Source organism: Tachysurus vachellii, chromosome 11 (genome assembly GCF_030014155.1).
Source record: "Tachysurus vachellii isolate PV-2020 chromosome 11, HZAU_Pvac_v1, whole genome shotgun sequence".
Classification (NCBI taxonomy): Eukaryota; Metazoa; Chordata; class Actinopteri; order Siluriformes; family Bagridae; genus Tachysurus; species Tachysurus vachellii.
Genome location: NC_083470.1, coordinates 15,266,209 through 15,292,102, shown reverse-complemented (window position 1 = coordinate 15,292,102; position 25,894 = coordinate 15,266,209). Strand labels below are relative to the sequence as shown.

General features: G+C 36.1%; 3 protein-coding genes across 4 annotated transcripts in view; 2 read left to right on the top strand and 1 right to left on the bottom strand.

Moving 5' to 3' along the window:
* The window catches only part of gcn1 (GCN1 activator of EIF2AK4), a 56,015-nt gene extending 45,406 nt beyond the window's left edge, over positions 1 to 10,609 (top strand). The window contains exons 46-58 of one of the 2 annotated variants that reach the window (XM_060882284.1): positions 22 to 183; positions 893 to 985; positions 1,170 to 1,313; positions 1,527 to 1,796; positions 2,081 to 2,191; positions 2,273 to 2,503; positions 2,657 to 2,850; positions 3,073 to 3,187; positions 3,851 to 3,947; positions 4,564 to 4,712; positions 6,006 to 6,116; positions 9,427 to 9,648; positions 10,057 to 10,609. In XM_060882284.1, the coding sequence (XP_060738267.1) occupies positions 22 to 183; positions 893 to 985; positions 1,170 to 1,313; positions 1,527 to 1,796; positions 2,081 to 2,191; positions 2,273 to 2,503; positions 2,657 to 2,850; positions 3,073 to 3,187; positions 3,851 to 3,947; positions 4,564 to 4,712; positions 6,006 to 6,116; positions 9,427 to 9,648; positions 10,057 to 10,182 (2,025 nt within the window). In that variant the 3' untranslated portion in view covers positions 10,183 to 10,609. Of the gene's footprint in view, positions 1 to 21; positions 184 to 892; positions 986 to 1,169; positions 1,314 to 1,526; positions 1,797 to 2,077; positions 2,192 to 2,272; positions 2,504 to 2,656; positions 2,851 to 3,072; positions 3,188 to 3,850; positions 3,948 to 4,563; positions 4,713 to 6,005; positions 6,117 to 9,426; positions 9,649 to 10,056 lie in introns of both variants that reach the window. The other variant, XM_060882283.1, reaches the window with a different exon arrangement.
* Positions 1 to 25,894, bottom strand: part of gucd1 (guanylyl cyclase domain containing 1) — a 153,648-nt gene that overhangs the window by 109,075 nt on the left and 18,679 nt on the right. The gene's annotated exons all lie outside the window — the stretch shown is intronic.
* rab35b (RAB35, member RAS oncogene family b) lies at positions 15,589 to 24,782 on the top strand. The gene is made up of 6 exons (XM_060882344.1): positions 15,589 to 15,989; positions 20,181 to 20,231; positions 20,335 to 20,458; positions 21,332 to 21,456; positions 21,643 to 21,767; positions 22,811 to 24,782. The coding sequence occupies exons 1-6, from the start codon at positions 15,938 to 15,940 to the stop codon at positions 22,937 to 22,939; spliced, it is 606 nt and encodes a 201-aa protein (XP_060738327.1). The 5' UTR covers positions 15,589 to 15,937; the 3' UTR covers positions 22,940 to 24,782.

The following is a 25,894-nucleotide window of genomic DNA, read 5'->3' as shown; positions in this document are numbered from 1 at the left end:
TTGTGTTTGTGTATCCAACAGGTGCTGGTGTTCTCTGAATCCCTAGTGCCTACAGTGCGTAAAGCTCTGTGTGACCCGTTAGAGGACGTGCGTGAGGCTGCAGCTAAAACCTTTGAACAGCTACACGTCACAATTGGCCACCAAGCACTGGATGACATCCTCCCTTTTCTGCTTAAACAGCTTGTGAGAACAAGACTCAGTGTTTTATTTCTATTTTGAAACCATCTTTTATATTCCTTTTCTTTATATTTCTGTTGTCACTTATTTGTCTATGATTGAAAACAATATTGAAATCAAAATTTCAAGTACATACAATTGAGCTTTCAGTTTGATTCATGTTTAATTGAAAGACTGCGTCAACTGTATTTGACTGTATCAAATATATTGACTGTATCTTAGTACTAAAGTCTGGAACATTCTTTTAAACTTACATATCAGAATAGATAAAACAAAAAACTCTTATCCTGTTTGGCAGAATGTGAAATTCTGATTCTGCCACAGACTCCCAGACATAGATTGCTAAGATAATAAAAACTAGCCTTGCTCTTTAAGTGAGACACACTCAGAAAGAACACAAGACAATTATCACTCATTTATGTGAGTGTGTTTAGGTGTCCAGTGACATAGCATGAGTAACATTTTGATAAAGATGAAGGAAGCACATGGAAGCAACAATTTGACCCTCCCTGGTTAGTAGATTTAGTGATTGATTATTTGCAAATTCCCACTCACCAGCTAGCTTTTCCCAAATTGATGTATAATGTAAAGAATATTTTTTTTTGTAAAGTTGTAATTAGGCACCGTTAATGAGATTTTCCCCTTATATTTTTCAGTGCTTGATTAGAATGTCCATCCCGTTAAGAAAAATTAAATCATGTTGCTTCATTTGCAGGAGGATTCGGATACTGCTGAGTTTGCTTTGGATGGGCTGAAGCAAGTTATGGCTGTGAAGAGTCGATCAGTGCTGCCTTACCTGGTGCCCAAGGTTGACATTCCTTCCATTATCTTGTCCCTTTATTACTCATTCATTAACACCGTCTGTCATAAAACCAGACTGATTTCTCTGCTATCATTTACAACAAAAAAAAAATAATGTGGTTTATCATGCCTGCTTAGCTTTAGGTCCTTGATTCAGTTTTTTTCTTGTCTCACTCTTTCCTTGTTTGTAGCTCACTGTTGCCCCAGTGAATACACGTGTGCTGGCCTTCCTGTCTGCTGTGACAGGTGATGCTCTGACACGTCACCTAGGTGTAATTCTGCCTGCTTTGCTCTCATCCCTCAAAGGAAAACTAGGCACTGAGGAGGGATCTCAGGTACCTTCACTACACTAAAATCTTCACTGCTTTGCCAGGCAATCAGTCATTTTGCTTTATTGTACTGCTACAATTTTAGTTGGAATGAAAAACATCACACATTTCTCTTACTTGTTTTGTTCTTAACAATTAGGTCTAGATTATATACAGCTGCTTAATTTGTATATAATTTTGTAATATATAAGAATTGTTGATCTATTCACTCCTGTACAGGAATTAAGCAACTGCCAGACTGTGATTTTGTCCGTTGAAGATGAAGTGGGTCAGCGGATCATCATTGAGGACCTATTGGAGGCAACACGTGGTGTAGATGCTGGTCTTAGGCAAGCATCTGTTACCATATTAAATTCCTACTTTTCCCGAACCAGACTTGACTACAGCGCTCACACCCGCACACTGCTTTCCGGCCTTGTGCGCCTGCTTAATGACCCCAACCCTGAGGTGCTCCATCAGAGCTGGGACACCATCAACTCCATCACCAAGGTGTGAAAGAAAAATAAAGCCAGTTCTTCTTTCATCATTTCTTATTTATAATAACTTGTTGCTGTGTCCTTGCTCAGAAGTTTCCTTAAAGACAAGAAAACATATTATATAAATTTATAACATTCTTCCAAAATATTTCTTTAGCTTGACATTTGTTTCCAGGATGAACAGAATTAGTATTAAACACTTTCCCATCACACATGAGCTTAAAGATGTCTGGAAAGAATTTGTGATTTTTACCTGATGTATGTATTTAAACACACACACATACTTGTATGCAGAAGCTGGATGCTGGGAGTCAGCTGGCCCTGATCGATGAGTTGCACAGAGATATCCGTTCAGCGGCAGCAGAGGTCAAGGGTGAACATCTGCCTGGCTTCTGTCTGCCCAAAAAGGTGCAGACAATATTACTTATGTATTGGGTCATATTTTAAGTTTCAACTATTGGAGTCTCACTATTTTCTTTTCTGCCTCAGGGAGTGACATGTATTCTACCTGTTCTGAGAGAGGGAGTGCTGATGGGAAGCCCAGACCAGAAGGAAGAAGCAGCGCGTGCGTTGGGTGCTGTCATCAAGCTTACCTCTGCTGAGGCTCTGCGGCCCTCTGTAGTCAGTATCACTGGGCCACTCATTCGTATACTTGGAGATCGTTTTGCCTGGACTGTGAAGACAGCTCTGCTTGAGACACTGACTCTTCTGCTTCACAAGGTTTTGCTTTGCCATGTATTTATGTTGCAGTTCCATGGACCTGCAGTACATTGAGGAATTTATCTGAAAATTGAATTAGATATTGTGTAGTGTAAATGTCTATTGTTCAAATCACTATATAAATTAAATGATTTGATATGTTGCTCTCTCTAGGTGGGTATAGCACTGAAGCCGTTCCTTCCACAGCTCCAGACGACATTTCTGAAGGCCCTACAAGACACGAGCAGGCCTGTGAGGCTAAGGGCAGCTCAGGCTCTAGGACAACTTGTTTCTATACATGCAAAAGTGGATCCACTATTTACAGAGCAGCTCTCAGCCATTCGCAATGCTGAGGACTCGGGCATCAGGTGCACTGCAGTCTACTTATAACTTTGTTTAGCAAGAAAATTGGTTACACTGATAGAGACAGCATTTTACTAAAATACTCAAATTCCATGATTATAACTTTTAAAATGGGAAGATTTAGCTTAATTAAAAATTGATAGAGCTGCATGTTTGGATTAGTAATTTAAAAAATGTTGCTAGTGTTAGAAGCTATTCCCTTCCTAAAGATCTGGTATGTGATGCAGGGAGACCATGCTGCAAGCCCTGAGATTTGTCATTCAAGGGGCTGGAGCAAAAGTTGACCCTGCCATCAAGAAGACTATGACCACCATGTTGCTAGGCATGCTAGATCATGATGAGGTATGGCAATCTGGTGTAACCTTTAGTCTATGTATTATCACTGATTTTACTCCTTTAAGTTGATATAAAAAATAGTAGATAACAATGTATCCAAGTAAATAACCAGCCTAGTTTGCCCGACCTGGTAATATGAAGATGAATCTTCAAAAAAGATTTTCAGCACAATAAGTGTACAGTCGGCGTTGATTATCCTTGGCTATACAGTTCACTTCAAAGGAAGCAGAGTATTTAATGTGGTAACTGCATGAATTTTGGATAAAATTCATATTTTGTGGTGATAAATGTTCTTAATGATTATAGCAATATTGTACAGACCAAGCACAATGTTATTTTTTAAGCATGTTTTAGCAGGAATAAGATGGATGGAAAAAGCACAATTACAATTTAAAATGATCTAATAATGCTGTCATGCATAATAATACTTTCAGCAACAACAGTGGGTCACTAGCCACATAGAGAGGAATAGTATAGTAGTATTGCAATAAATAGATCCATCATCACAAAGGCAAATGCATATTTGACAGTTCAGTGTACAACCCAGTGTACTGATCTTGAAGGATTTTTGTGAACTATTTAATATTAATTGCATTATCTTTGTGGTGACAAACCACTGAACATTTTTAAACTTTAGTTTCAGTATTAAACGTTCTTGTGTGTGTCTAGGATGCCACACGAATGGCTTCTGCTGGGTGTGTTGGTGTGTTATGTGCCTTCCTATCTGACGAAGACCTTAGAACTGTTCTAGAACAGCATGTCATTGGTAAGAGCCAACAAACAGAGACACATTGGGTGTCTATGCTCGTGTATAAGGCAAACAGTTAAGAGTAATTAGATCTTGTGTTTATACATTAATGTTAATGATGTGATTGCAACGATATGTTAAGAAAAAAAACACTGTATTCAGTAACTGTTTAGTTTTTCTTCATGAGCCACACGTCCATGTTTTCCTACTCACTACTATCTCCTAAAAAACGAATTCTTTTCCTTTTTTGGCCCCTTGTTCCTTTATGAATTTAACTGAAATCTCATATGCAAAATATACTGTATATAAGCTGGCAGTTTTGAAATTGTCATTTACTTTTTTTTTCCTTTAGTACTTTCCATTTTTACCCACGGCCTCCCAGAAATAAAGAAAAGACCCACAGTTTACTTCATCCATTAAAGAAAGCACTATATTATATTGCATTAGGTCATATAGCCTTTTAGAGTCAGAAGGATCAAACATGCAAACATTACATTTGCAGAATGGAAGGTTATTCAATGAATATGCCAGAATGAGTTTTTCAGTTAATGCAAAATTGTGCTAAATTTAAGCATCACTTTACTGCTCTCTATATGTTAGACATTTGTACTGATTGATGTGAAATCTCCCATAGCGGATGTGTCAGGGGTGGACTGGATGGTGCGCCATGGCCGCAGCATGGCTCTTGCAATAGCGATAAAGTCTACACCGGATCGGCTGTGCTCACCTGAGTATAGCTCCGCTGTACTGGATGTCATACTATCCAGCGCCACTTCAGACAGAGTAATGTCTTGCTAAAATTCCTTTCTGCATGGTGTATTTTGCAAAGATATAGTGATAATTCTGCAATAGTATGATACTGAAAAGAATATCTATCTTGAAACTATTTCAATATGTTTAATGAACAACTAGTGATATAATTTGCCTTATATATTACAGTTGTTCATAATTATTAAATATACATTATTTAGAATATCCAGTGGTGTAAAAGTTTGTCCCCTTCCTGATTTATTTATTTTTTTTGCATCTTTGTCACATTTTAATGTTTCAGATCAACAAACGAATTTAAATATTAGTCAAAGATAACACGAGTAAACACAACATGCAGTTTTTAAATGAAGGTTTTTATTATTAAGGGAAAACAAAATCCTACATGGCCCTGTGTGAAAAAGTGATTGCCCCTAAACCTAATACTTGTTATCTTTGACTAATATTTAAATTTTCTTGATGATCTGAAACATTAAAGTGTGAAAAATGTGCAAAAAAAAAAAATCAGGAAGGGGACAAACACTTTTACACCACTGGATATTCTAAATAATGTATTATTTAATAATTATGAACAACTGAATAATATATATATATATATATATATATATATATATATATATATATATATATATATATATATATATATATATATATATATATATATAAAACGCAAATTATATCACTTTTTATAAACACTTTTTCACACCACTGTATATGAAATAAATCAGAATATAATTTATACACCACTTGCTTTGTTTATTTTAATATACAATAAAATATAATATGTGGGATGTGGTAGCCTAGTGGTTAAGGTGTTTTACTACTGACCGGAAAGTCATGAGTTCAAATCTCAGGTCCACCAAGCTGCCACTGCTGGGCCCCTGAGAATGGCCCTTAACAACCCTCAATTGCTCAGTTGTATACATTAAATTGAAATTAATTGTAAGTCACTCTGGTTAAGAGTGTCTTCTAAATGCCAGAAATGTAGATATAAAATAATGATTTAATTTAAAAACAGTTTAAAGTTATTTTTCTAGTCTTGTTACATGCTACCATATGATATTAGGTATTTTAAGTGTTCTGTTTAATTTAGTTTGTTATTCATTAGTATTGCTTCTGCTTTGAGTAATTAATTGTTTGTTACTTTTTAGCTAAATATAAATGACAATAGTAATAGTTTCTCATATCCAATTAAATTCTACACAGGAAATAATAGAAACATGGAACTAACACATGTAGCACATTTTTATTGTCTGTTTCTTCTTTCCTGTTCCCTTTTCCATTCCATGTGTGGTGGTGGTACTTTAGATTCCCATCGCTTGCAGTGGAATCAGGGCAATGGGTTACCTCATGAGACACCAGCTCAGATCAGCTGGAGAAAATGCTGTCCCACCTCGTTTTATCACTCAGTTAGTCAAGGTTAGTGCTACAGACCGCATTAATTTAAAATACATTAAAATACAAAATTTTACTGTTGTTTTATTGTCATAGATCATCCTCTTTCCCAGAACTTTGGTATTCTGCTATAATACACTGGTTGTTGATTAATGTAATGCAGAGTACTCTGACAAGTGTTGTTTCGTCATCAGAAAGTTACTTTAAAAGTTAAAGCTTTGCATAGTTTATAACCACAGTAAGGTTTTTATGCTTTTTGGTTTCTCTGTAAAATGATGAGCAGCATTTTTGGAGAGAGAAAGGAAAGAGACTAGTGAGGGAATGACTTTCTCTAAAATGTTAGAACAGGAACTAACTTGTCTCTCAGACATTCCACAATGTTAGATTAACTGTAAACTCTTAAATGAATGAGATTTTCTACATTAATAAATTATATGTTATCTTTGGAAAATTTTATCATTGTTTTTTATTAAAAAAAAAAAAAACACTCCATTTAGGGCACATTGTACATGACATCCTGATGTGCACAAATAGTACTAACAGTCACACATGGTGAAAGTATTTATAATTGCATGTAATATGTTTCTTGTAGGGAGGTGATGTAGGTTAAGGCAAACTGGTATTTACTGGGGGGAAAAACATGAGAAACCTTGCAATAAACGATTATAAGTGAATTCTCACTGAAAGCATTTTGGAGCTGTTTTAACTGTTTCTGTTTAGTAGTATTTGTGCTTTGTTTTGAAGCACTTCGGTTAACTGGTGTTTAAATCCACAATCTCTGGTTTATTTCAACTTTATATGACCTCCACTATGTGTTTATAAGAATTTTATTAGACCAAAGGGGATTTAAAGTGCGAGTTAGGATTAAACTGGACATTATAATGCCTCATGTGTTATATAATATATTTTAACACGGTATCTTTATTTCTGCTTGCACTGAAATACATGCATGTTCTGAAATGTAAAGTTCATAAAAAGCTTCATTAACCACAGTTTTACATTTATTATTTTGGACTAAAATTGCAGTATAGAAACAACAAGGGCTAAACTGTAATGTTTAGACAACTGTTAAAGTATATTCAGAACAGCAGGCTTTGTAGCGGTGTTCTCGGTGTGTAGTGGTTTAGTAACTACCAAAAGTGGTCCAACAAAGGACAACCAGGAAACCGGTGACAAGGTCATGAGTCCCAAGACTTTCAGCGCTTAAACAATCTACTTTGCTAGCTACCACAGAACACCTTCAGAGTCCACACCTCAATGTTTTGTTTGCACAAGGCTGGCCTACACAAAATTAAGCAGGCATTTTTTCTATATACAGTGTTGCTTGAAGTGAATCCTTTACAAATTTCTATATTTCTGCATACATATGAAACAAAACAGCATCATATTTTCACTCTAAGTCAGAAAAGCAGAAAGAGAACCCAATCAAGCAGATCAAAAAATTATATTATACTTGGTCATTTTTTATTCAAATATAATACATCTGTAAGCGGCAAAATTATGTGAACCTCTAGGTTTAGTACTTAATTTCAAAGACAAATTAGACTCTGTCTGATTTCAGTCAATGAGGTGACAATCAGGTCTCCATGAGTGTCCTACTTTATTTAAAGAACAGAGATGTATCAAAGTTCATGACCTGTGTTTGTGGACCTGTTTCATTTAAAAAACAATAGAGATTTCTGAGTACTTCAGAAAGAGTTATTGTTGCTAATCAGTTACAAAATCCTCTCTTAAGAACTTGGACTTACAAAAGCAAGACGTTCTAGTCTGCCAGGTCAGAAATGAATACAGAGTAACTTATAAGCAACTAAAGGCCTCTTTTACTTTGGCTTATGTTAATGTTCATGAGTCATCAGGTGAGCGCTGAACAACCTTGGAGTGCAAGGTAGAGTTTCAAAGAGAAAGCTATGGTGGCCGAGAAGTGCAAAACAAATTAACAAATCCCAAAACACATTAACAAATCCCAAAACACATTAACAAATCCGAAAACACAACGACAAGTCAGATAAGGTTGAGGAAGAGGTTGGTATAGTTTGTGAATGGAAACTTACCAATCATCGGACAAGACACCTTTCATTCACCTGTATATCTTGAATGACAGGTGTCTTGTCCAATGATCGGTAAGATTCCATTCACAAGCTATACCTACCTCTTCCGGGTTGTCTGAATCGGTGCACGAAACACATTAACAACTCCGAAAACACAACGACAATTCAGACAACCCGGAAGAGGTTGGTATAGTTTGTGATTGGAACACGTACTGATCATTGGACAAGACGCCTGTCACTCAAGGTATACATGAAGTTCAACAGTTTGCCGCAGGGAAAAGTTGGAATGGATGGATGGAATGGATTACTGTGGATTAATTCTGTTATTTTCTTATATTTAAATGGAGAACTTTACACATTGTACATAAGATTCCATACCTGTATATCCTGAGTGACAGGTGTCTTGTCCAATGATCGGTAAGTTTCCATTCAAAAACGATACCTACCGTTTCCGGGTTGTCTGACTTGTCGTTGTGTTTTCGGATTTGTTAATGTGTTTTCGGATTTCTTTGTGTTCGGATTTGTTCATTTGTTTTCAGATTTGTTCATTTGTATTGCACTTCTCGGCCACCGTAGAAAGCCACTACTCTCCAAAAAGAATAGCTTCCAATGAAGTTTGCTAAAGATCATGTGGACAAGCCAGAGGACTATTGGAAAAATCATTTGTGGAGGAATAAGTCCAAAATAAAACTGTTTTAAAATGTGAAGCATTATTTCTGGAGAAAGGAAAATACCGAATTACAGCATAAGAACCTTATACTGTCTGTGAAACATGGTGGTGGTAGTATCATGCTTTGTCCCTGTATTGCTGCCTGTATTGCTGCATCCTGACTGTAATCCAAAAAAAAATAGTGGAAGGACCTGAAGAAAGCAGTTCATGTGAGGACACTCATCAAAATCCAAGTGTTGAAGCTGATCTGTACTGAGTAATGGAATAAAATTCTTCTAAGCTGTTGTGCAGGACGGATGTTGTGATTTGGGTCACATTTACACAGATGTTGTAATTAATTGAAGGGTTCACAACCTTTCAAGGGACACTGTATGTATAGGGGTGTACTTGCTCTGCAGTAATGTTTAGGTAGGTGGTAATGTTTAGGTGGTATGCATCAGCGTGCATTGTGTGTGACATCTGCCAAATATATCCTATAAAGTTGCGATTACTCCCATCTGCGGAGAAAAGGGATAAAATAGTACCCGGTATCAGATAGTGACAGATTGTTGTGCAAGGTTTGACATAAATACTGAAAGCTGTAAATATGAGCTCTCCTCTATGGGTTTCCCTCTAGAGTCTACAGAATCAGTCGAGTGATATCCGCCTGGTGACAGAGCAAGTGCTGTGGTGGGTATGGAAGGAGGCAGACACCCCAGTTATGGAACCCAGTCTGATCAAACCAGTTATCAAAGCCTTGCTGGACAACACCAAAGACAAAAATACCAGTGTCCGCGCTCAGAGTGAACACACAATCGTCAACCTGCTACACCTTCGCCAAGGAGATACCGTCATGCAGGTACTTTTCATAAAAGACTAGAGTGGGGTTTAATCCGTTCATTTTTAATGCATGCTTTGAACTTAAGAACACTGGATACAAATTTCACAAATTCAAAAAGTGCTTATCAAGAGATTTTCACAAAGGTATTTCAGCTTCTTCTGAATTTCACCTTTTGACACCCCTTTCACCTGCTAAAATTAGGGTTTAAATTTAACTAGCCAGCTACTGTCATTTGCTAAATAGTGTGCACTCCTGTTGGTGTACTATATTTTCATACCATTTTGTAGACTAGTATACCGTTTAAGCTTATCAACTACCAGTTGTAGTTCATGGACATTTCTAAAAGTTCCAGATTTCTAACTGGAATTTCACTAATAGATTTCATTAATGCATCCTTGTTCATATCTTATTTCATGCTTATTTCAGAATATCAGTGCCATCTTGGACTCGGCCAGTAATGAGCTATTGTCTGAATGTTACCGTCGATCGCTGAAGAAGATCTCGGGTCTGCCTGACTCCTGTGAAGAAATCGATGACACCATCCTCACATGATTTGCCAAAATCATCTCTCCAAGATGGTCCATTCTCATTTAATAGAAGATATGATAGTGTTGCATGGCTATCAATTATGTTAAGTTACACTTATCAAATGGTAACATACTTCTGATGCCCAGTTTTGTTTTTTATTGGATGATCACCAGTGTTCTTTATGTTGGCTTGTCAAAGCCAACATTCTGTTTTGCTTTATAATCTTATTATTTTATCATGCTTTTCAGCATTGCTGTGCTATTCATTGAGTCTGAATGTTGAATGATGCAACCTGAAGAATAAGGCACTGATTTTTTTTAATCAGCACTGTATCCATTGATAGTGGTTATAAAAATAAAAGAGGAGAAAAATGATTTAATACTTTTAAATCATGATTTAATGATTTATTACTTTTTTGACTCCCAAAAAATAAAACATTCTTCTTCCAGGATCTGAGTTGCAGAAAAATTGTTTATCATTAGCAGATTGCAAGTTGCATCCTGACACTGTCATAGCCAATCTATGAGTGGGAGCCAAATTGGCTGTGATATTTGGGTAGTAGTTGCAACAATATTAACTTATGATGGGCTGGATATAATGTTAGTGGCAATCCTGCTTAGTTCCACTTAATGTAGTCACAAAAGAACCCAAATATTTGTCACACAACTTCCTATCAAACATATCTGCAAAGTACAATTGTATCTTTATGATCCACTATTAATTGCATGTCGGGGTATATTTATTGCACAAAATCAGTTGAAAATCTGCAGTTAGCCATGTAGAACTAGTTCAATGTACAGTTTAGGAAAATCAGAATGAAAAGGCAGTTTATCAAGTGTTTTTTTAATCGAGTAGAAGCTTAAGTTACAGATAAATCTCAGGAAACAAGTATGCGAACTACTATCATATCTACATAACATTTTATTGTTGATTCTGATCTGTTCATTTCAGACTGCATGTTCATGGATATAAAGATTTTGATGAACAATAATCTCCTGCAGCTTAGTGAAAATGCAATGCAGCATCCAATGCAAAGTTGCAAAGATATGTGTGTGTACAGTATATATACACACACAGCAGTATTATCTGGCAGTATTGACTATGTTTTGTGTTTAAGAACAAAATATTTTCGGTGTCATTTTTATATATGTATGTGTATATATGTATGTACACACACACACACACACACAGTGTGCACAATTATTAGGCAAGTTGTATTTTTGAGGATTACTTTTGTTATTGTACAACGACAGTGCTCTTGGTCAATCCAAAACCTGAACATTTATGTAGTAAAAGTGAAGTTTTGGCTTTCTTAAGATAATATCTATATGTACACAATTATTAGGCAACTATTAGTGTGAAGAATTATTATGCAACTAAATGAAAAACAGATTTTCCTGTCTCACTTGTTTACCTTGTTTTCACCTGTTAAAGGGAGAATAAAGCAAACTCAATTTACAAAAAAAATTTCTGAAATTCAAAAAAAAAAAAAAAAAAAACCCTCGGTGACCAATATAGCCACCCTTCTTTTCGATAATAGTCACAAGCCTTCCATTCACGGAGCCAGTCAGTTTCTTGATCTGGTCAGAATCAACTTTTTATGCAGCTGTGACCACAGCCTCCCAGACACTGGGACTGGGAGGTGTACTGTTTACCTTCACTGTACATTTCCTGCTTAAGAAGGGCCCAAAAGTTCTCAATAGGGTTTAAGTCAGGTGAGGAAGGGGGCCATGTCATTAGTTTTTCATCTTTAAGGCCTTTACTGGCCAGCCACGCAGTGGAGTACTTTGATGCATGTCTTCTAAAAAATTGGCAGTAGGTCTGAGAGTTGATTTTGAGTCCATTTTCAACCCAAAAAGGTCCAACTAGCTCATCTTTAATAATACCTGCCCATACCAGTACCCCACCTCCACCTTGCTGCCGTCTGAGTCGAAGTGGAGCTCTGTGTCCATTAGTGATCCAACCACGGGCCCATCCATCTGGTCTGTCAAGAGCAGAGCCTCATCTCATCGTCCACAAAACCTTTGAAAAATCTGTGTTCAGATGTTCGGGTTTCAGCCTTTCTTACATTGGCCATGTCTCTGAGAACTGAACACCTCGTACTTCTTGACACTCCAGGTAGGTTGCAGTTGTGGAATATGGCAGCACTGGAGGATAATGGGTTCCTGGTAGCGTCATGTTTGATTCTTCTCAAATCTTTGGCGGTTAATTTGTGTTTTTTCTTCTCGACACGTTTCTTGCGACCATGTTGACTATTTGCAACAAAACGTATTATGGTTCTGTGATCACGCCCCAAAATCTTAGATATTTCAAGAGTGCTGCATCTCTCTGAAAGATTTCTTACAATTTTTGACTTTTCAAAGTCAGTTAAATCTCTTTTTTGGCCCGAGGAGAAGAATCTGCCTAAAAATTATGCACACCTTGATATCATGTGTTGATCTCCTTCGGCCACACCCTCCCTCATTACACAAATACACATCACCTGATATGCATTAAATCCAATAAGCATTCAAGTTTATACAGCTTGGAGTTGGAAATTATGGATAAAATGATATGGTCAAAATAATCATTTGCCTATCAATTGTGCACACAGTGTGTGTGTATATGTGTGTATATATACAGTATATATAAATGTATACACTATGTTTACTACCCAAGGAATTTGAATTTGGTTCCAGCTGTTTGTGACTCAAAAGTAAGACATAAATAACACTACACACACTATAAATTTAGCTTGGACTAGACAGGACAATACAGCCGAATATAGACAGTATGAGAGTTAAATATGAATACAGAATATATGACTGATCAGTTAAGTACATAAACTGTGAGAGTGCATGGTAGTGCAAATAACAATATTGTGCAATATTATGCTTATGCAATATTATGTACAATATGCAGCAGCAATAGTGTCTGTAACATACGGATGATGTGATGTCTGACAGTACTGATAAGGCAGTACTTATAGATATGAAGCAGGGAATATAATTATGGTGAGTTGTTAATCAGGGTGATAAGGGGCCTGGGGAAAGAAACTGTTCCTGTGTCTGGCAGTTTTGGTAAACAAAGTTCTGTAGCGCATGCCAGAAGGAAGGAGCTGAAAAAGGTTGTGACCAGGGTGTAAAGGGTCAGTAGTGATTTTTCCTACCCAGTTCCTGGTTCTTGTATGGTACAAGTCATTTGGGGGTGGGCACCAATAATTTTTTCTGCTGTTTTTACTGTCAGGGTGACAGGAAAACAAGGCCCAGCAGAGGATTAAGGAAGTATTGTCCAAGTATGGACTGCATCAACAGTCCATACTTGGACAATACTTTCTTAATCCTCTGCTGGGCCTTTTTGGGGACCCCAATTATGGGGTCCCTCAAGGATCAGTTCTAGGACCTCTGCTTTTCTCGATATACATGCTTCCATTATTAGAAGACATGGGATTAGCTTCCATTGCTATGCTGACGACACACAGTTATACATCTCATCAAAACCAGATGAAATAACTAAATTGTCGAAATTAACTCAATGCCTTAGAGAGATAAAAGACTGGATGAGCTGTAACTTTCTGTTGTTAAACTCTGATAAGACAGAAACACTACTTATAGGCCCAAAAACTAGTACACAGAAACTCTCACAACTTAATTTCCAATTAGAGGGATGTACTGTTACTAGTAGCTTGACAGTGAAAGACCTGGGTGTTATATTAGACAGCAACTTGTCTTTTGAAAATCACGTCGCCCAAACCACAAAAACAGCCTTCTTCCACCTCAGAAATATTGCCAAGCTGAGAAACATCCTGTCTGTATCTGATGCTGAGAAGATAGTTCATGCTTTCATGACCTCTAGACTGGACTATTGTAATGCATTACTAGGTGGTTGTCCTGCATCTTTAATAAATAGGCTACAGTTAGTCCAAAATGCAGCGGCCAGAGTTCTCACTAGGACAAGAAAGTATGACCATATAACCCCAATTTTATCATCTCTACACTGGCTACCTGTTAAGTTTAGAATTGATTACAAACTGCTGCTACTTACGTACAAGGCTCTTAATGGTTTAGCTCCCATGTATCTAACTAGTCTTCTAACACGTTACAATCCTTCACGCTCTCTGAGATCACAAAACTCAGGACTCCTGGTAGTCCCCAGAATATCTAAGTCTACTAAAGGCGGAAGAGCGTTCTCTTATTTAGCTCCCAAACTTTGGAATAGTCTTCCTGATAGTGTTCGGGGCTCAGACACACTTTCACACTTTCACATCCCATAAATATTGTGCACTATCACACTAGACTTGCACATTCTTATGAACAGCAGATATGTTAATCCCTCTGCACTGCTCTTCTCTTCTCTTTTTCTACCCATGCTGAGACACCCATGCTATGATCGTCTTGCGTGCGTTGAAATTTTTGGACCTCCACTGAGACAAGGCTGACTCTGTGAGAACCCTGAGACATCTACAGATCTACCGGCTCCAGTTGGACTCTGTGATACTTGTATATTTGTAACCACACCATCTAGTGTCACCCATATGAGGATGGGTTCCCCTTGAGTCTGGTTCCTCTCAAGGTTTCTTCCTTTACCAATCTAAGGGAGTTTTTCCTTGCCACTGTTGCCTGAGCCCTCAGACTTGCTCATTGGGGACAAATACACATACACACATACATACATACATACACACTGTGAACTGTATATATCTTGAATTTTTATTATATTAATTATGTATAATTCTTCTTATGTTTATCTTTTGTTCTATGTTTATGTTCTGTAAAGCTGCTTTGTGACAATGTCCATTGTAAAAAGCGCTATACAAATAAACTTGAATTGAATTGAATTGAATTTTTGATGATGGAGTTTATTTTGTACTCCCATTTCAGGTCTTGGGAAATAGTAGTGCCCAGAAACCTGAAATGTTGTGGCTTCTTTATGACCCACTTTCAGTGATGGAGCAAAAAGAAACCAACTATTTGTTCATCTTGTCCCTGATATAGCAGTTACTCTATATTGTATCTTGTTTTTACAAGCTTTATACATGCAATATCACGCCCAGCTGTGTTGTACTGAATAATAACACTCTTGTTTAATCTGATAATTCCTCTAAGATTGCAGCTCTGATCATCAGCTAGTTTCTTTCTTACACGCATTATTGCATCTCTTATTAAGAGAGATGGAATGACTGACATATCTGTACTGGGTCTCATTAGAGACATTTTACTCATCTTATATTCACCCATTTCATCATTTTAATTCAGAAAAGAATATGGCATTAAAAATGATTTAGATTTATATAATAGGTGCTGGTTGTTCCATGCGCTAGAAAAGTGAGCTGTGTAATTCTGTTTAAAAGCCATTTTCTATAGTTCTAGTGCTCATTGGTTTGAGCTCCACGGTGTAGAGTTCGTGAAGCTTCTTCCGCAAAGTAGCGAGCTAGAAATCGCGAGATTCTTTGCAACGTACAAACTACCGCGCATGCGAGTTTAAGGTTAATGGGTTAACTTTTTTTTTTCTTTTAACCCAACGTCAACTATTTACGTTACACAGGAACTAATTGGCATCGAAGCCAGTACAGGCTTTTAGTTTAGTATTCAATTTGGAGAGGAAGCTGAGTTCCCCCTTACTTGTAGAACTAAACCTCGACGAAGAAAGACGTCTGCTTCTTAGAAAGATCAACGACAGTTTAACTCCCCCACCGCCGGCCGGCCGTTTGCCGAATTAATTGATCACGGATTAATTTCATGAGCCGGTACTATAGGTGGTATAAAGCGCAGGCGCGGCGAGTTTAGCCGACTTTACCGGCATGGCCAGGGACTACGATTATCTCTTCAAACTGCTCATTATCGGCGACAGCGGTAAGTTACGCCGCGGTTGTACGACGGAAAGTAGGCCTGACTGCGTGCTCACGTTAACCTGATTATTTGCATAATTGAGGATCATGTAGCCCAACGCGGGAATCCGTGTGTCGATCACTAAATAGCCTTTAATTAATCTTAGCTTTAGTATTTAGTTTGTGAATACGCGCGTGAAGCTGTATTACAGGACTGGGCATATTACACAACCAGGCCGGATGTGTTAGAACACTTTTGAGGCTACGCTTTAACTATCATAGTTACCTACTAACATGATTCACTTTCAAATAGCAAAATAACAAAACGAACCATATTTCCGTTTGGAAAAGAGTACTAGAAGAGGCAGATTAAAGGAATACAGTGTAAGATGATTAATCACAGCATCAACACAAACAGTTTCTGGATCCTCGCAACAACTTGTAGTACACAGTGTATTGTCCTCTAGAACAGAGAACCTCTGTAGCTGTGCCGACCTTAATCTTCTCCAACCCCTAAAACAAATCAAGTTTTTGATGAACTGCTACCGAGTAAACGAGATTTTATTTATGCAGGCAAACAAAAAAAATTTTGAACAGATTGAACTAACCTTAAAAAAAAAAAAAAAAAACGCTGGATTTAAGGTTACTTTCAAATAAAATGTTTGAAAGTATTTTTTCCCCCCATTTTTTTCATTAGTTGTTGCATTAAATCTTACCCAGATAGTGCTATTTTCTGATTGGCTATTGTGTAGCCTCTCTTGTTTTTTTTTTTTTTTTTTTTTTTTTTTTTTTTTTTTTTTTTTGATTGGCTGATGTCAGGCTCACACTGCAGGTAAAAGTGGCCCAAATCTGTTTTTTTGGGGTCAAGTGACCAGGTCACACTTCTTCAGGAGTAGTGTGAACACTCAAATCTGCCCATATCTGATTTTTTTTTCAAATCAGATTCAGACCATTTCCATATGTAGTCCTGAATCAGACCCAAATCTGATTTTTTCTAATGTGTCCGCAGTGTGAACAACCAAGGCGGATTTGATACGACTTTTACGTCAATCTACATGGACATTCGCAATTATGCGCCGGCGAGTACGCACACAAACGTGACTACGCCTACAAAATGGATCAAATAATCAAAAGTTGCCCTCGACATCCGAAAATTTTCAAAACACTGCGTCTCTGTGCTGCCATTACACAAACATTTAGAAAGAAAAGCGAAAATGCTTAATTCCTCCATAACCTCGCCAACTTTAGCGCAACGGCGTGCTGTGTGTGACATCATTGTTATTGTTTGTTTGCGCATGCGGGTCAGTTCGAAACAGCAAACAGTTCACACTGGTATCTGATATAGGCCACATTTTAAAAGGTAATGTGAACAGCCAAACAAAAAAATCAGATCTGAGCAAAATATCCGAATTGAGCGTTAAGACTTGCAGTGTGAACGCGGCTTAAGAACTGAGATGCGCTTGATTCCTGCCCGGTTTCATAGAGACAGCGGTGCGGACTGATATATTTTGGGCACTGCCGCTTATTAAATATATGATAAATAGTCAAAAAGTTTTTCTGCATGAGAAATACGATGTGTGGCGGGAGAGCGTGACAAAAGACCGAAATACGTGACTGTCACTCTCAATGCGTGACACTTGACAGCCCTTTTATTTTATTATTATATTATATTTATATTATATTATTATTATATTATTTTATTTAATGTTACAAGAGCATCATAATCTTAGAATTTAGAATTACATTTTTTTTAAATCTAACTAACTAAAATAAAATAAATTTAAATTAAATATTTATTTTCCAAATGTAGCAGAGGGATGCAGCAGAGGGATGAAAGAGCCACTTGCGGCTCCGGAGCCATGGGTTGCTGACCCCTGTTATCGCTTCGTGCACATATAGTCTATAAGTAGTAGGATTTGATTGTGTCCCTGTGAGCGGTTCAGTATCTGCTTGGCTGTATGTATATGTGCTGTGAGCTTATATATACATATATATTCATCTAGCTCATGTTTTTAGATGAGGATTTCTGTTAAGTCACGGTTATTTACACAGGTAAACTTAACATAATTTAAGGTATATGACTGTTTTAAATATACAGTCTGTACTCTTCAGATTTATTAGTTCAGATGTAAAATAGCACAAAGTTAAGAAATATAAATGTACATATTTTATATTGTGTGTGTATGTATGTATGTGTGTATATATATATATATATATATATATATATATATATATATATATATATATATATATATATATATATATATATATATATATATATATAATTAGAACATATTATAATACATAATTTCTGTTCTGAATCTTTATATTCCTGTAAATCTGCTTTGAGACAATGCCTATTAAACACACAATACAAATAAAATTAAATTGAATTGCATTGGTGTTCATGTTATAGTGTAGTACCAACTAAGAATAACATAGCTTATACCTCTTTCTAAATGACAGTATATGCAGACTAACTTATTTGAGAATGTGGATCAAGAGCTATGTCGCTAGTGTTTTCCTGTGTGTGGCTGTTAACCCTGGTGAAATAGTTTGGGTTAAAATAAAGAGACGGGAGGCATCTCATCCTTTGCGTGAACCTTTACTGAACAAATTTGCATAAGAGACAAAAAAGGCTGTGCAAGTTTTCAGGCAGAAAAAAAACGAATAAAATTTTAGCGCGCGAGTCCCCTCAATCCCAGCATTCACTGCCGACATCTCTTGTGCTGATGCTCATGGGAAATGTAGTTGTTTAAACAAATGTTGAGGTAAACAACAAATGATCATAAACATAAAACAACACTAAATTGTACTTTACATTTAGCATTGTTTACGATCAATACAAGTGCAAATAATAAATTGCAACACCTGGCAACTGTTGGTTTTTGTGGTTGCCAAAGGTGCAGACTTACTTGGGTGCAGGAAGCATATTATATATATATATATATATATATAATCTTCAAGAGAGCTCATTGGTGACAACTGTGTCATCAGTGCACAAAGATTCATTATATTATTGCATATTCAATGTGTGTGTCAGTCATGTTTGCACATTGAGTCACATTAAGGCTGTGAAACTACTTTTCTTACATTGCTACTGGCCCATCCACACACTGGGTCCAAAATATTGGGCAGACACTCACTTCATACACTTCTGTGCTCAAAGACAAGCTCCAGTGTACCCCAGCAAATACATGCCAAGTGAGAAATATTATTTAGGCCTTTGATGAGATCTCTGTTATAGAATAGGTTGGGAAGTTCTGTGTTGTTAGTAATTGGCACATTTTTAGTGTTTGTGTCAATATCAATTCTTTTCTAATAAACATTGACTGCTTCATTACTTGACTATAGAAGCACTATGCAGCAGACATATAGGACAAGCTGTTTTTTTTTTTAAAGAGCTAATGAACAATGCCCACTGTAGCAATGTATTGTATTAGCAGTAATCTTTTTAAATGTATAAAATGTATGTATTAAACATATCGCATCATAACTGATGCAGTGCAGTGTGGGTTTTTTTTGTTTTTTTTTAAATTCGCAAGTCAAATAACAACTAAACCTAATTATACTGTGGTTAAGTGTACACAAACTAAAATGTTTTACTCTTCATTAACAGGCATTTCTGTTAATTGCAGTACATCTTTGCTAAGATAATCATATTGTGCATCTTGCCTGTCATTTTTAATGATTATAGTGGCCTTGAATTTGGCACTGTGGATATCACTGAGGTCATCCAAGACTGGAATATATGCTGATCTTGATTTTAATGCATCTTCCATGAGAATACATAACTGACTCTCCTACAGTCCTCACAGCAAGTAGCCCCAGATGTCACTAGAGAGATGATCATTTTCATTTGAGATACAGTCTCTGATGTCTGCATAGTTTACTCAACGTCGAAACGTTTTTTATTTATTTATTTATTTTTTTTGGCCACAATTAATAACTTAACAATCTGCTGAAACTCAAGGAGCTGATCTTGTTGGATACTTTTAAAATGATTTTATATTATTTGGAAACAAACTTCTGGATGCAGACACTTTTCCTGGTTCAGTTATGGACCGATACTGATATCCTTCATGCTATACAGTTGAATGCATTGTCATCTGATTTAACTTTTTTATGGCGTGTGTATGTATGGTTGCTATCTGGTCCATTATGTCAATTTTTAAAACTTACTCTTTTTTTTTTTTTTTTTTTTTTTTGGCCACAGGTGTAGGGAAGAGCAGTCTTCTGTTGCGCTTTGCAGACAACACATTTTCAGGTACCATCCATTTACAGGCAATGCTCAATGTTTTTTCTCCTCATCTAGCTTGAATATTACTGCAAAAATGTAAACTTTTGGGGGGAAAAATGATGTTTTGCAGGTAGCTATATTACCACTATTGGAGTTGACTTCAAGATCCGAACAGTAGAGATTAATGGTGAGAAGGTGAAGCTACAAATCTGGGACACAGCGGGCCAAGAGCGCTTCAGAACCATCACCTCCACGTGGGTAACAACAACCAGCACAGAAATTTTAAAGCTTTTTTTTTTTTTTTTTTTAATATTAGGAGTTTTCTGAGGTTAAGTCAAGAAGCCTTTATCGTCTTTTCATCCATATATAGTTGGTGCAGTGAAATGAGAGTTTTTCCAGGACCATGGTGCTACAGTACATAGAACAAAATCAGATCTACACTGATTGATCAACACAAAATAAAAATATTATTTATTCTTACTTCTGATATGCAGCAATTATTCAGCATTGGCGCTCAATACATAAAATAATGCAATAATTCCTCCTTGTGTGCTGCAATTGGCAGTTGATCAGGGAAATTTGAAGTGGATAATTTGAACTCATTACTAATAAGACTAATACTAATAAGTGGTAAATGCTCTCTGACTTTTCTCATCATTTTGCATAATTGGTTGCTAATTCCTTTGCAAGTCCAGTGACTGGTTTTAGTCTGGATCCCATAGCTATCCACTGACCAGGTTCTATGGTCATTCCCTGTAGATGCTCTGCATTTACTGCAGCTTCAATTCATGATTCTTATTGAGTCTTTTTTGTTTCTAGCTTTACCTTCAAAACTGGGTTGCTTTTGGCCTATGCTTTGGGTCATTGTCTATCTGCAGTGCCTACTGTATATCATAACAATATGTGACAGAAGGGCTTTTTTTCTCTTTATTCACTCATTTATTTTGTTTACTCAGTTTATTTTTATTCACTCATTCATTCATCTTCAGGACATGCTTTTTCTTTGTCATTATTTTTTTTTATAGAAATTGACTAGGGCTAATAGTAACTGGTTGATGGATTATGCAATAATGTTTGGTGCTTACAGTAACACTGATCTCTCTATCTATCTCTCTCTTCAATCACAGGTATTACAGAGGAACCCATGGGGTCATAGTTGTGTATGATGTCACCAGTGCTGAATCTTTTGTCAACGTTAAACGATGGCTGCATGAAATTAATCAGAATTGTGATAATGTATGTCGGATATTAGGTAAAGTTACACCAACAAAATACAATTTTACAAAAATACTCCAAAGAAATGGTTGAAAAATATTACTAATGTAATGTAGTTCTTTAAAGGTTAGCACATGTAGTCGCTTTTAATTGGTCAGTGTCAGACTTGCTGTAACAGAAAACTAGCACTTGCTAATCTGCATTTGTTGCTCCTTGTTTTTAGTGGGTAATAAAAATGACGACCCCAGCTCTAAAGTTGTGGAGACAAATGATGCACAAAAGTTTGCAGAGCAGATGAGCATCCGTCTGTTCGAGACCAGTGCAAAAGAAAACATTAACGTGGAGGAGGTAAGTGATTTGGCCTTTGGGGTTATGTGTTTTAAAGCCCAATAAAACAGAGATCTACAAGAAAATAGGGACATTCAGGAAGAACAGCAGTCTGGTGCAGAAACTTTGTCGTCAAACTACAGAACTTTTAAATGGGTTTGTTATAGATTGATTTAGAGCTAGTACATTCATTATATAGAATACTGTACATACACTAATCAAATGGGTAAGAGCCTTCCATTGGTTAAATAATTAAATGATTTACATGTTTCAGATGGCAACTAAATAAGTAATTATTGAATTATGAAGTTATTTAACCATAACTGATGCAGTGAGTAGCTGCTCATTTCTTAAACAACCATGTTTAAAGATGTATCACATGGTTGTGGAAACGAGACTTTCATGATGGTTAAAACTTTGCCCTGCATCAAGCAAAGAAATCAATCAAGGAGATTGCTGAAATACTAAAATTTGGTCTATTACATTATTAAAACCTGTAATGATTGTGTTGAACCATCATCTTTGAGGAAGAAATGTGGTTGCGGGAAAGATTTTGAATAATTGATGGCAAATCGTAAAAAAAAAAAAACAAACAAACATAGAACTCTCAACACTGTTTAATAGTGAAAGTAAGAGCATTTCAACATGAGCGAAGCTAATTGGAAATACGTCTTCAGTTTTCTAGGTGCATAAAGATTGGTCTCTGAAATTGCGTGGAATTTCGGCACTAGGAGCAACTTCTTTGTGATAGGAATTTTCATGAATATGGGCCCAGGATTCTCCAGCAATTAAATCTGGATGCATAAAATTGTTGAAAGTTTGCCACAGTGAATGCGTGTCAAAGCAAAAGGCGCTCCAAAGAAATTTTAGTTTGTGAGACTTTTTTGGCCAAGTTCTGTATTTAACTATAGAAAATCTTGTGTAAATTAATAGTTGCATTTTCGCTAGGTTTTATGCAAACCACTAGAGCAAACCATGAAATAAGACATGTAACCATCATATATTGATGTTACAAACTTCAGTAACTGGTTGTATGCATATGCTCTTTCTGTCTCCTTATGTAGATGTTTAACTGCATCACCGAGCTGGTGTTACGGGCAAAGAAGGAATCTGTGGCAAAGCAGCAACAGTTGCAACAGAATGATGTTATTAAGCTCAGCAAGAACAGCAAGCGAAAGAAAAAGTGTTGCTAGTGGACCTCAGACCAGACACTCCCAGCAGAATCCCTATAGAGAAAAGGACCATGATCACCTAAATTAAGAGCAGAGATTGCTAAATAAAGATAATGAAATGAAAAGAAAAATGTCCCTTTTGGACATATACAAATAATGAAGACTTTTTAAAGAAAATGTACAGATTTTATTAGAATTAAGGGATTTTTAAGTGGGAAATCAATAGATGTGGTATTTAATAAAAGACCCTCCTTCTTTTTTGAAGGACTGACAAACTGACATGCTCACCACATTGTGCAGATTTTTATATGCATATAGTTACTCTTACCATTATGTCTTTTTTTTTTGTTTTGTTAGTTTTTGTCTCCATACCAGGATTGTTGTCTTATTTTCTGTTTGATGGAATAGATTTATTTTCTAGAAAGAGTGATGAGAGAGAGCAGTTTATGAACATGAAATCTTAGATGCCAACAACATATGTATTTTCATTTAAACAAATTTCTCCAAATTTGAAGACATGTTTGTGTGGATAGTCACAGAGGACACTCGTATCATCTGCCAATGATTTCTGTGTTCAGTGCTTACACTGCAGTCTCATGTAAAGAATTTCCATTTTGGGAAAAGGTGTCATGGTGCATTCTTATTGAATTTACAAGTATGTAATTGTCCAAATCCCAATTGAATATAAAGGTGTTTTTAAGGAAAACAGGAGTTAAAATGCCATAGGACTAACCAGAGTAAAAGTATTTTAAATATTTAAAATTGAACAAAGTACGTAATTACAGCTGAATGCTTCTTGTCCACAAAACCTCGTAACTTTAATCCACTATAATTGGAGCTAAACACCCAGAATCATCACTGTGTGAATGGCAGTTTTTTTTTTACCCCTTTTGTCAAGGAGACATAGCAACAAATCTCTGACTTTTTATCCATTATTAATTTGTATCTCTAAATATAACAGAATTTTAAAAACTCTATTTTAATCAGATATGATCTATGATTTTTATATTTGCACATAGCCATGCAAATTTGCGGATTTGTGCTAGAAAAGGATGTGGTTCTGCTGTCCACTGGACAAAGAAATAATACTGCATCTCCTCCCTCTTATGAATTAAAATGACAAACAATTTAAGTGTATTAACATTCAGCACGGCCTTTTTTGCCTGTATCCTCAAATATGTGTTGCTGAATGTTTTCCATTGCCAAGTTACCGTTTTTCCTTGTCTTCTGAGTATCAGCATTTGTTATACTGTGTTTGCAGCAGTGATAACACTGATGTTCCTGCATTTTAATTTCTTTATATCCCAGTGCATTCCACATTCACTTTATGCTTTTCTTACCATGAAAGTATGTTCTTGTGTAAATCGTATCTAGCATAACTACAATAACATAATGTAAATGTGGATCATGTGAAAGTGTAACAGTTCCAACATCACCCTTATCTTTGCTATACACTGAAGACATTTGAATTTGAGAAAGTGAATATGAGATATAATATAATTTTAATTTCCTGGTAATTACATCTATATCAACATACTGTTGTACCTGATAAAACTGAATGCCTTTGCCATGGATGTGTTTTTATGTGCATTGTATTTTCAGATCTTATATTTGCCATAGACTATTTGTAAAAGGGCCTTATGTCAATGTAATGTGTCTTGTAAGTGATACAGTTAATGAGTTAATGCATTCTCGCATGCCAATTTTCTGTTTCAAGTGTTTCAAAATTTACTGAACATTACACACGTACTGTCTGGAAGAATTTTCACTTTCTGTTGTAAAAATTGTAGGCTACAGGTTTGTAAGACTTTCCATGATTGAAATAACATGCAAACATAAAAAATGCATACGGGGCTTTACTTAAGTGAGTTCTTAAAAATGTATTTTGTTATGTGAGTAAAGCTCTTTGCACATACACAATTATGCATTTATGAAAGGATTCAATACACCAAAAAAGACCTTTTAAAAACAGTTTACATTTAAAAATGAGTCATGTGATCAACATTTCCAGAACATTAATGGAAAGAAAACTAAGAATAAATAACAAATGAAGACAGGTTTACATGGAGGGTCTCACACTTTGCTGTCTGGTTTGCAACTCTGGTAGCCTAAAATGACTCCCTATTGGTCATAATGTGTTTTATTGGGTGTAAAAATCCAGTACTTCTACACTTGCATTTATGTAGGGAGACATTTTTGGATGCAGGCTAGGAAATTAATGTAATATGTTTAACAGCATGATAGTGTCAGACTGCTTATATATACCCCAGTGCTGTGTTATGTATGCAAAACCTATTCAATTTTAACACAAAAGCCTAATGAGTTTATAAGGAGTGTATACATTGGAATGCTTTTGCCATTGGCAGTGATTTCCTTAGCAATTTGTGAACTGGCATGCTAAGCCTGTTGAAAAATCATAGTATTTAATATTGTGCAATTTTCTTTCAAGATTATTATGATCTCATTAGTAGCTGTTTCTACAGGCTTTACCACCTCTGCTTGTGATTACGTTGTTTTTACCCTGAAATTGTTTGTTCATTAATTTCATTAATTTATTTGTTTATTAACATCTGTATTTGTTCTTTTTGCCATTTTAAACAATGGATCAGTTTGCAATGGTTTCTGGTCAAGTTTTGCTGTTCTACAGTCTTGTTGACTCCCCATCCTGAGAAATTACACTTGAGCTAAAAATATATGCGATTAACAATTTCATTCACCATTTCCCTCCCAGCATGTTAGAGACAGTACTGGAAAGCAGACAGTAAAGCAGAGACTCTGTTCTATGCTATGACATGAAATTCTTATCTGGGCATTTGCTTACAAACAACAGCTCACAAACACGCTCACAGTCAAATAAAAACTTAGATTGCTCTAGAAAATGTATTATTCAAAATTATACATTTACAAATATATCAGTTCTATGTTTTTCCTTATATTTCAAACCTATTAGTATAAAAAGTAATTCTTTGGGTTCTT

What these genes read in the sequence shown, in the direction of transcription:
- rab35b (XM_060882344.1), top strand. Translation starts at nt 15,938, where the DNA reads ATGGCCAGGGACTACGATTATCTCTTCAAACTGCTCATTATCGGCGAC. An exon ending in TAATGTATGTCGGATATTAG is followed by an intron (nt 21,457 to 21,642) that starts GTAAAGTTACAC and finishes CCTTGTTTTTAG; the next exon opens with TGGGTAATAAAAATGACGAC. An exon ending in AAAACATTAACGTGGAGGAG is followed by an intron (nt 21,768 to 22,810) that starts GTAAGTGATTTG and finishes CTCCTTATGTAG; the next exon opens with ATGTTTAACTGCATCACCGA.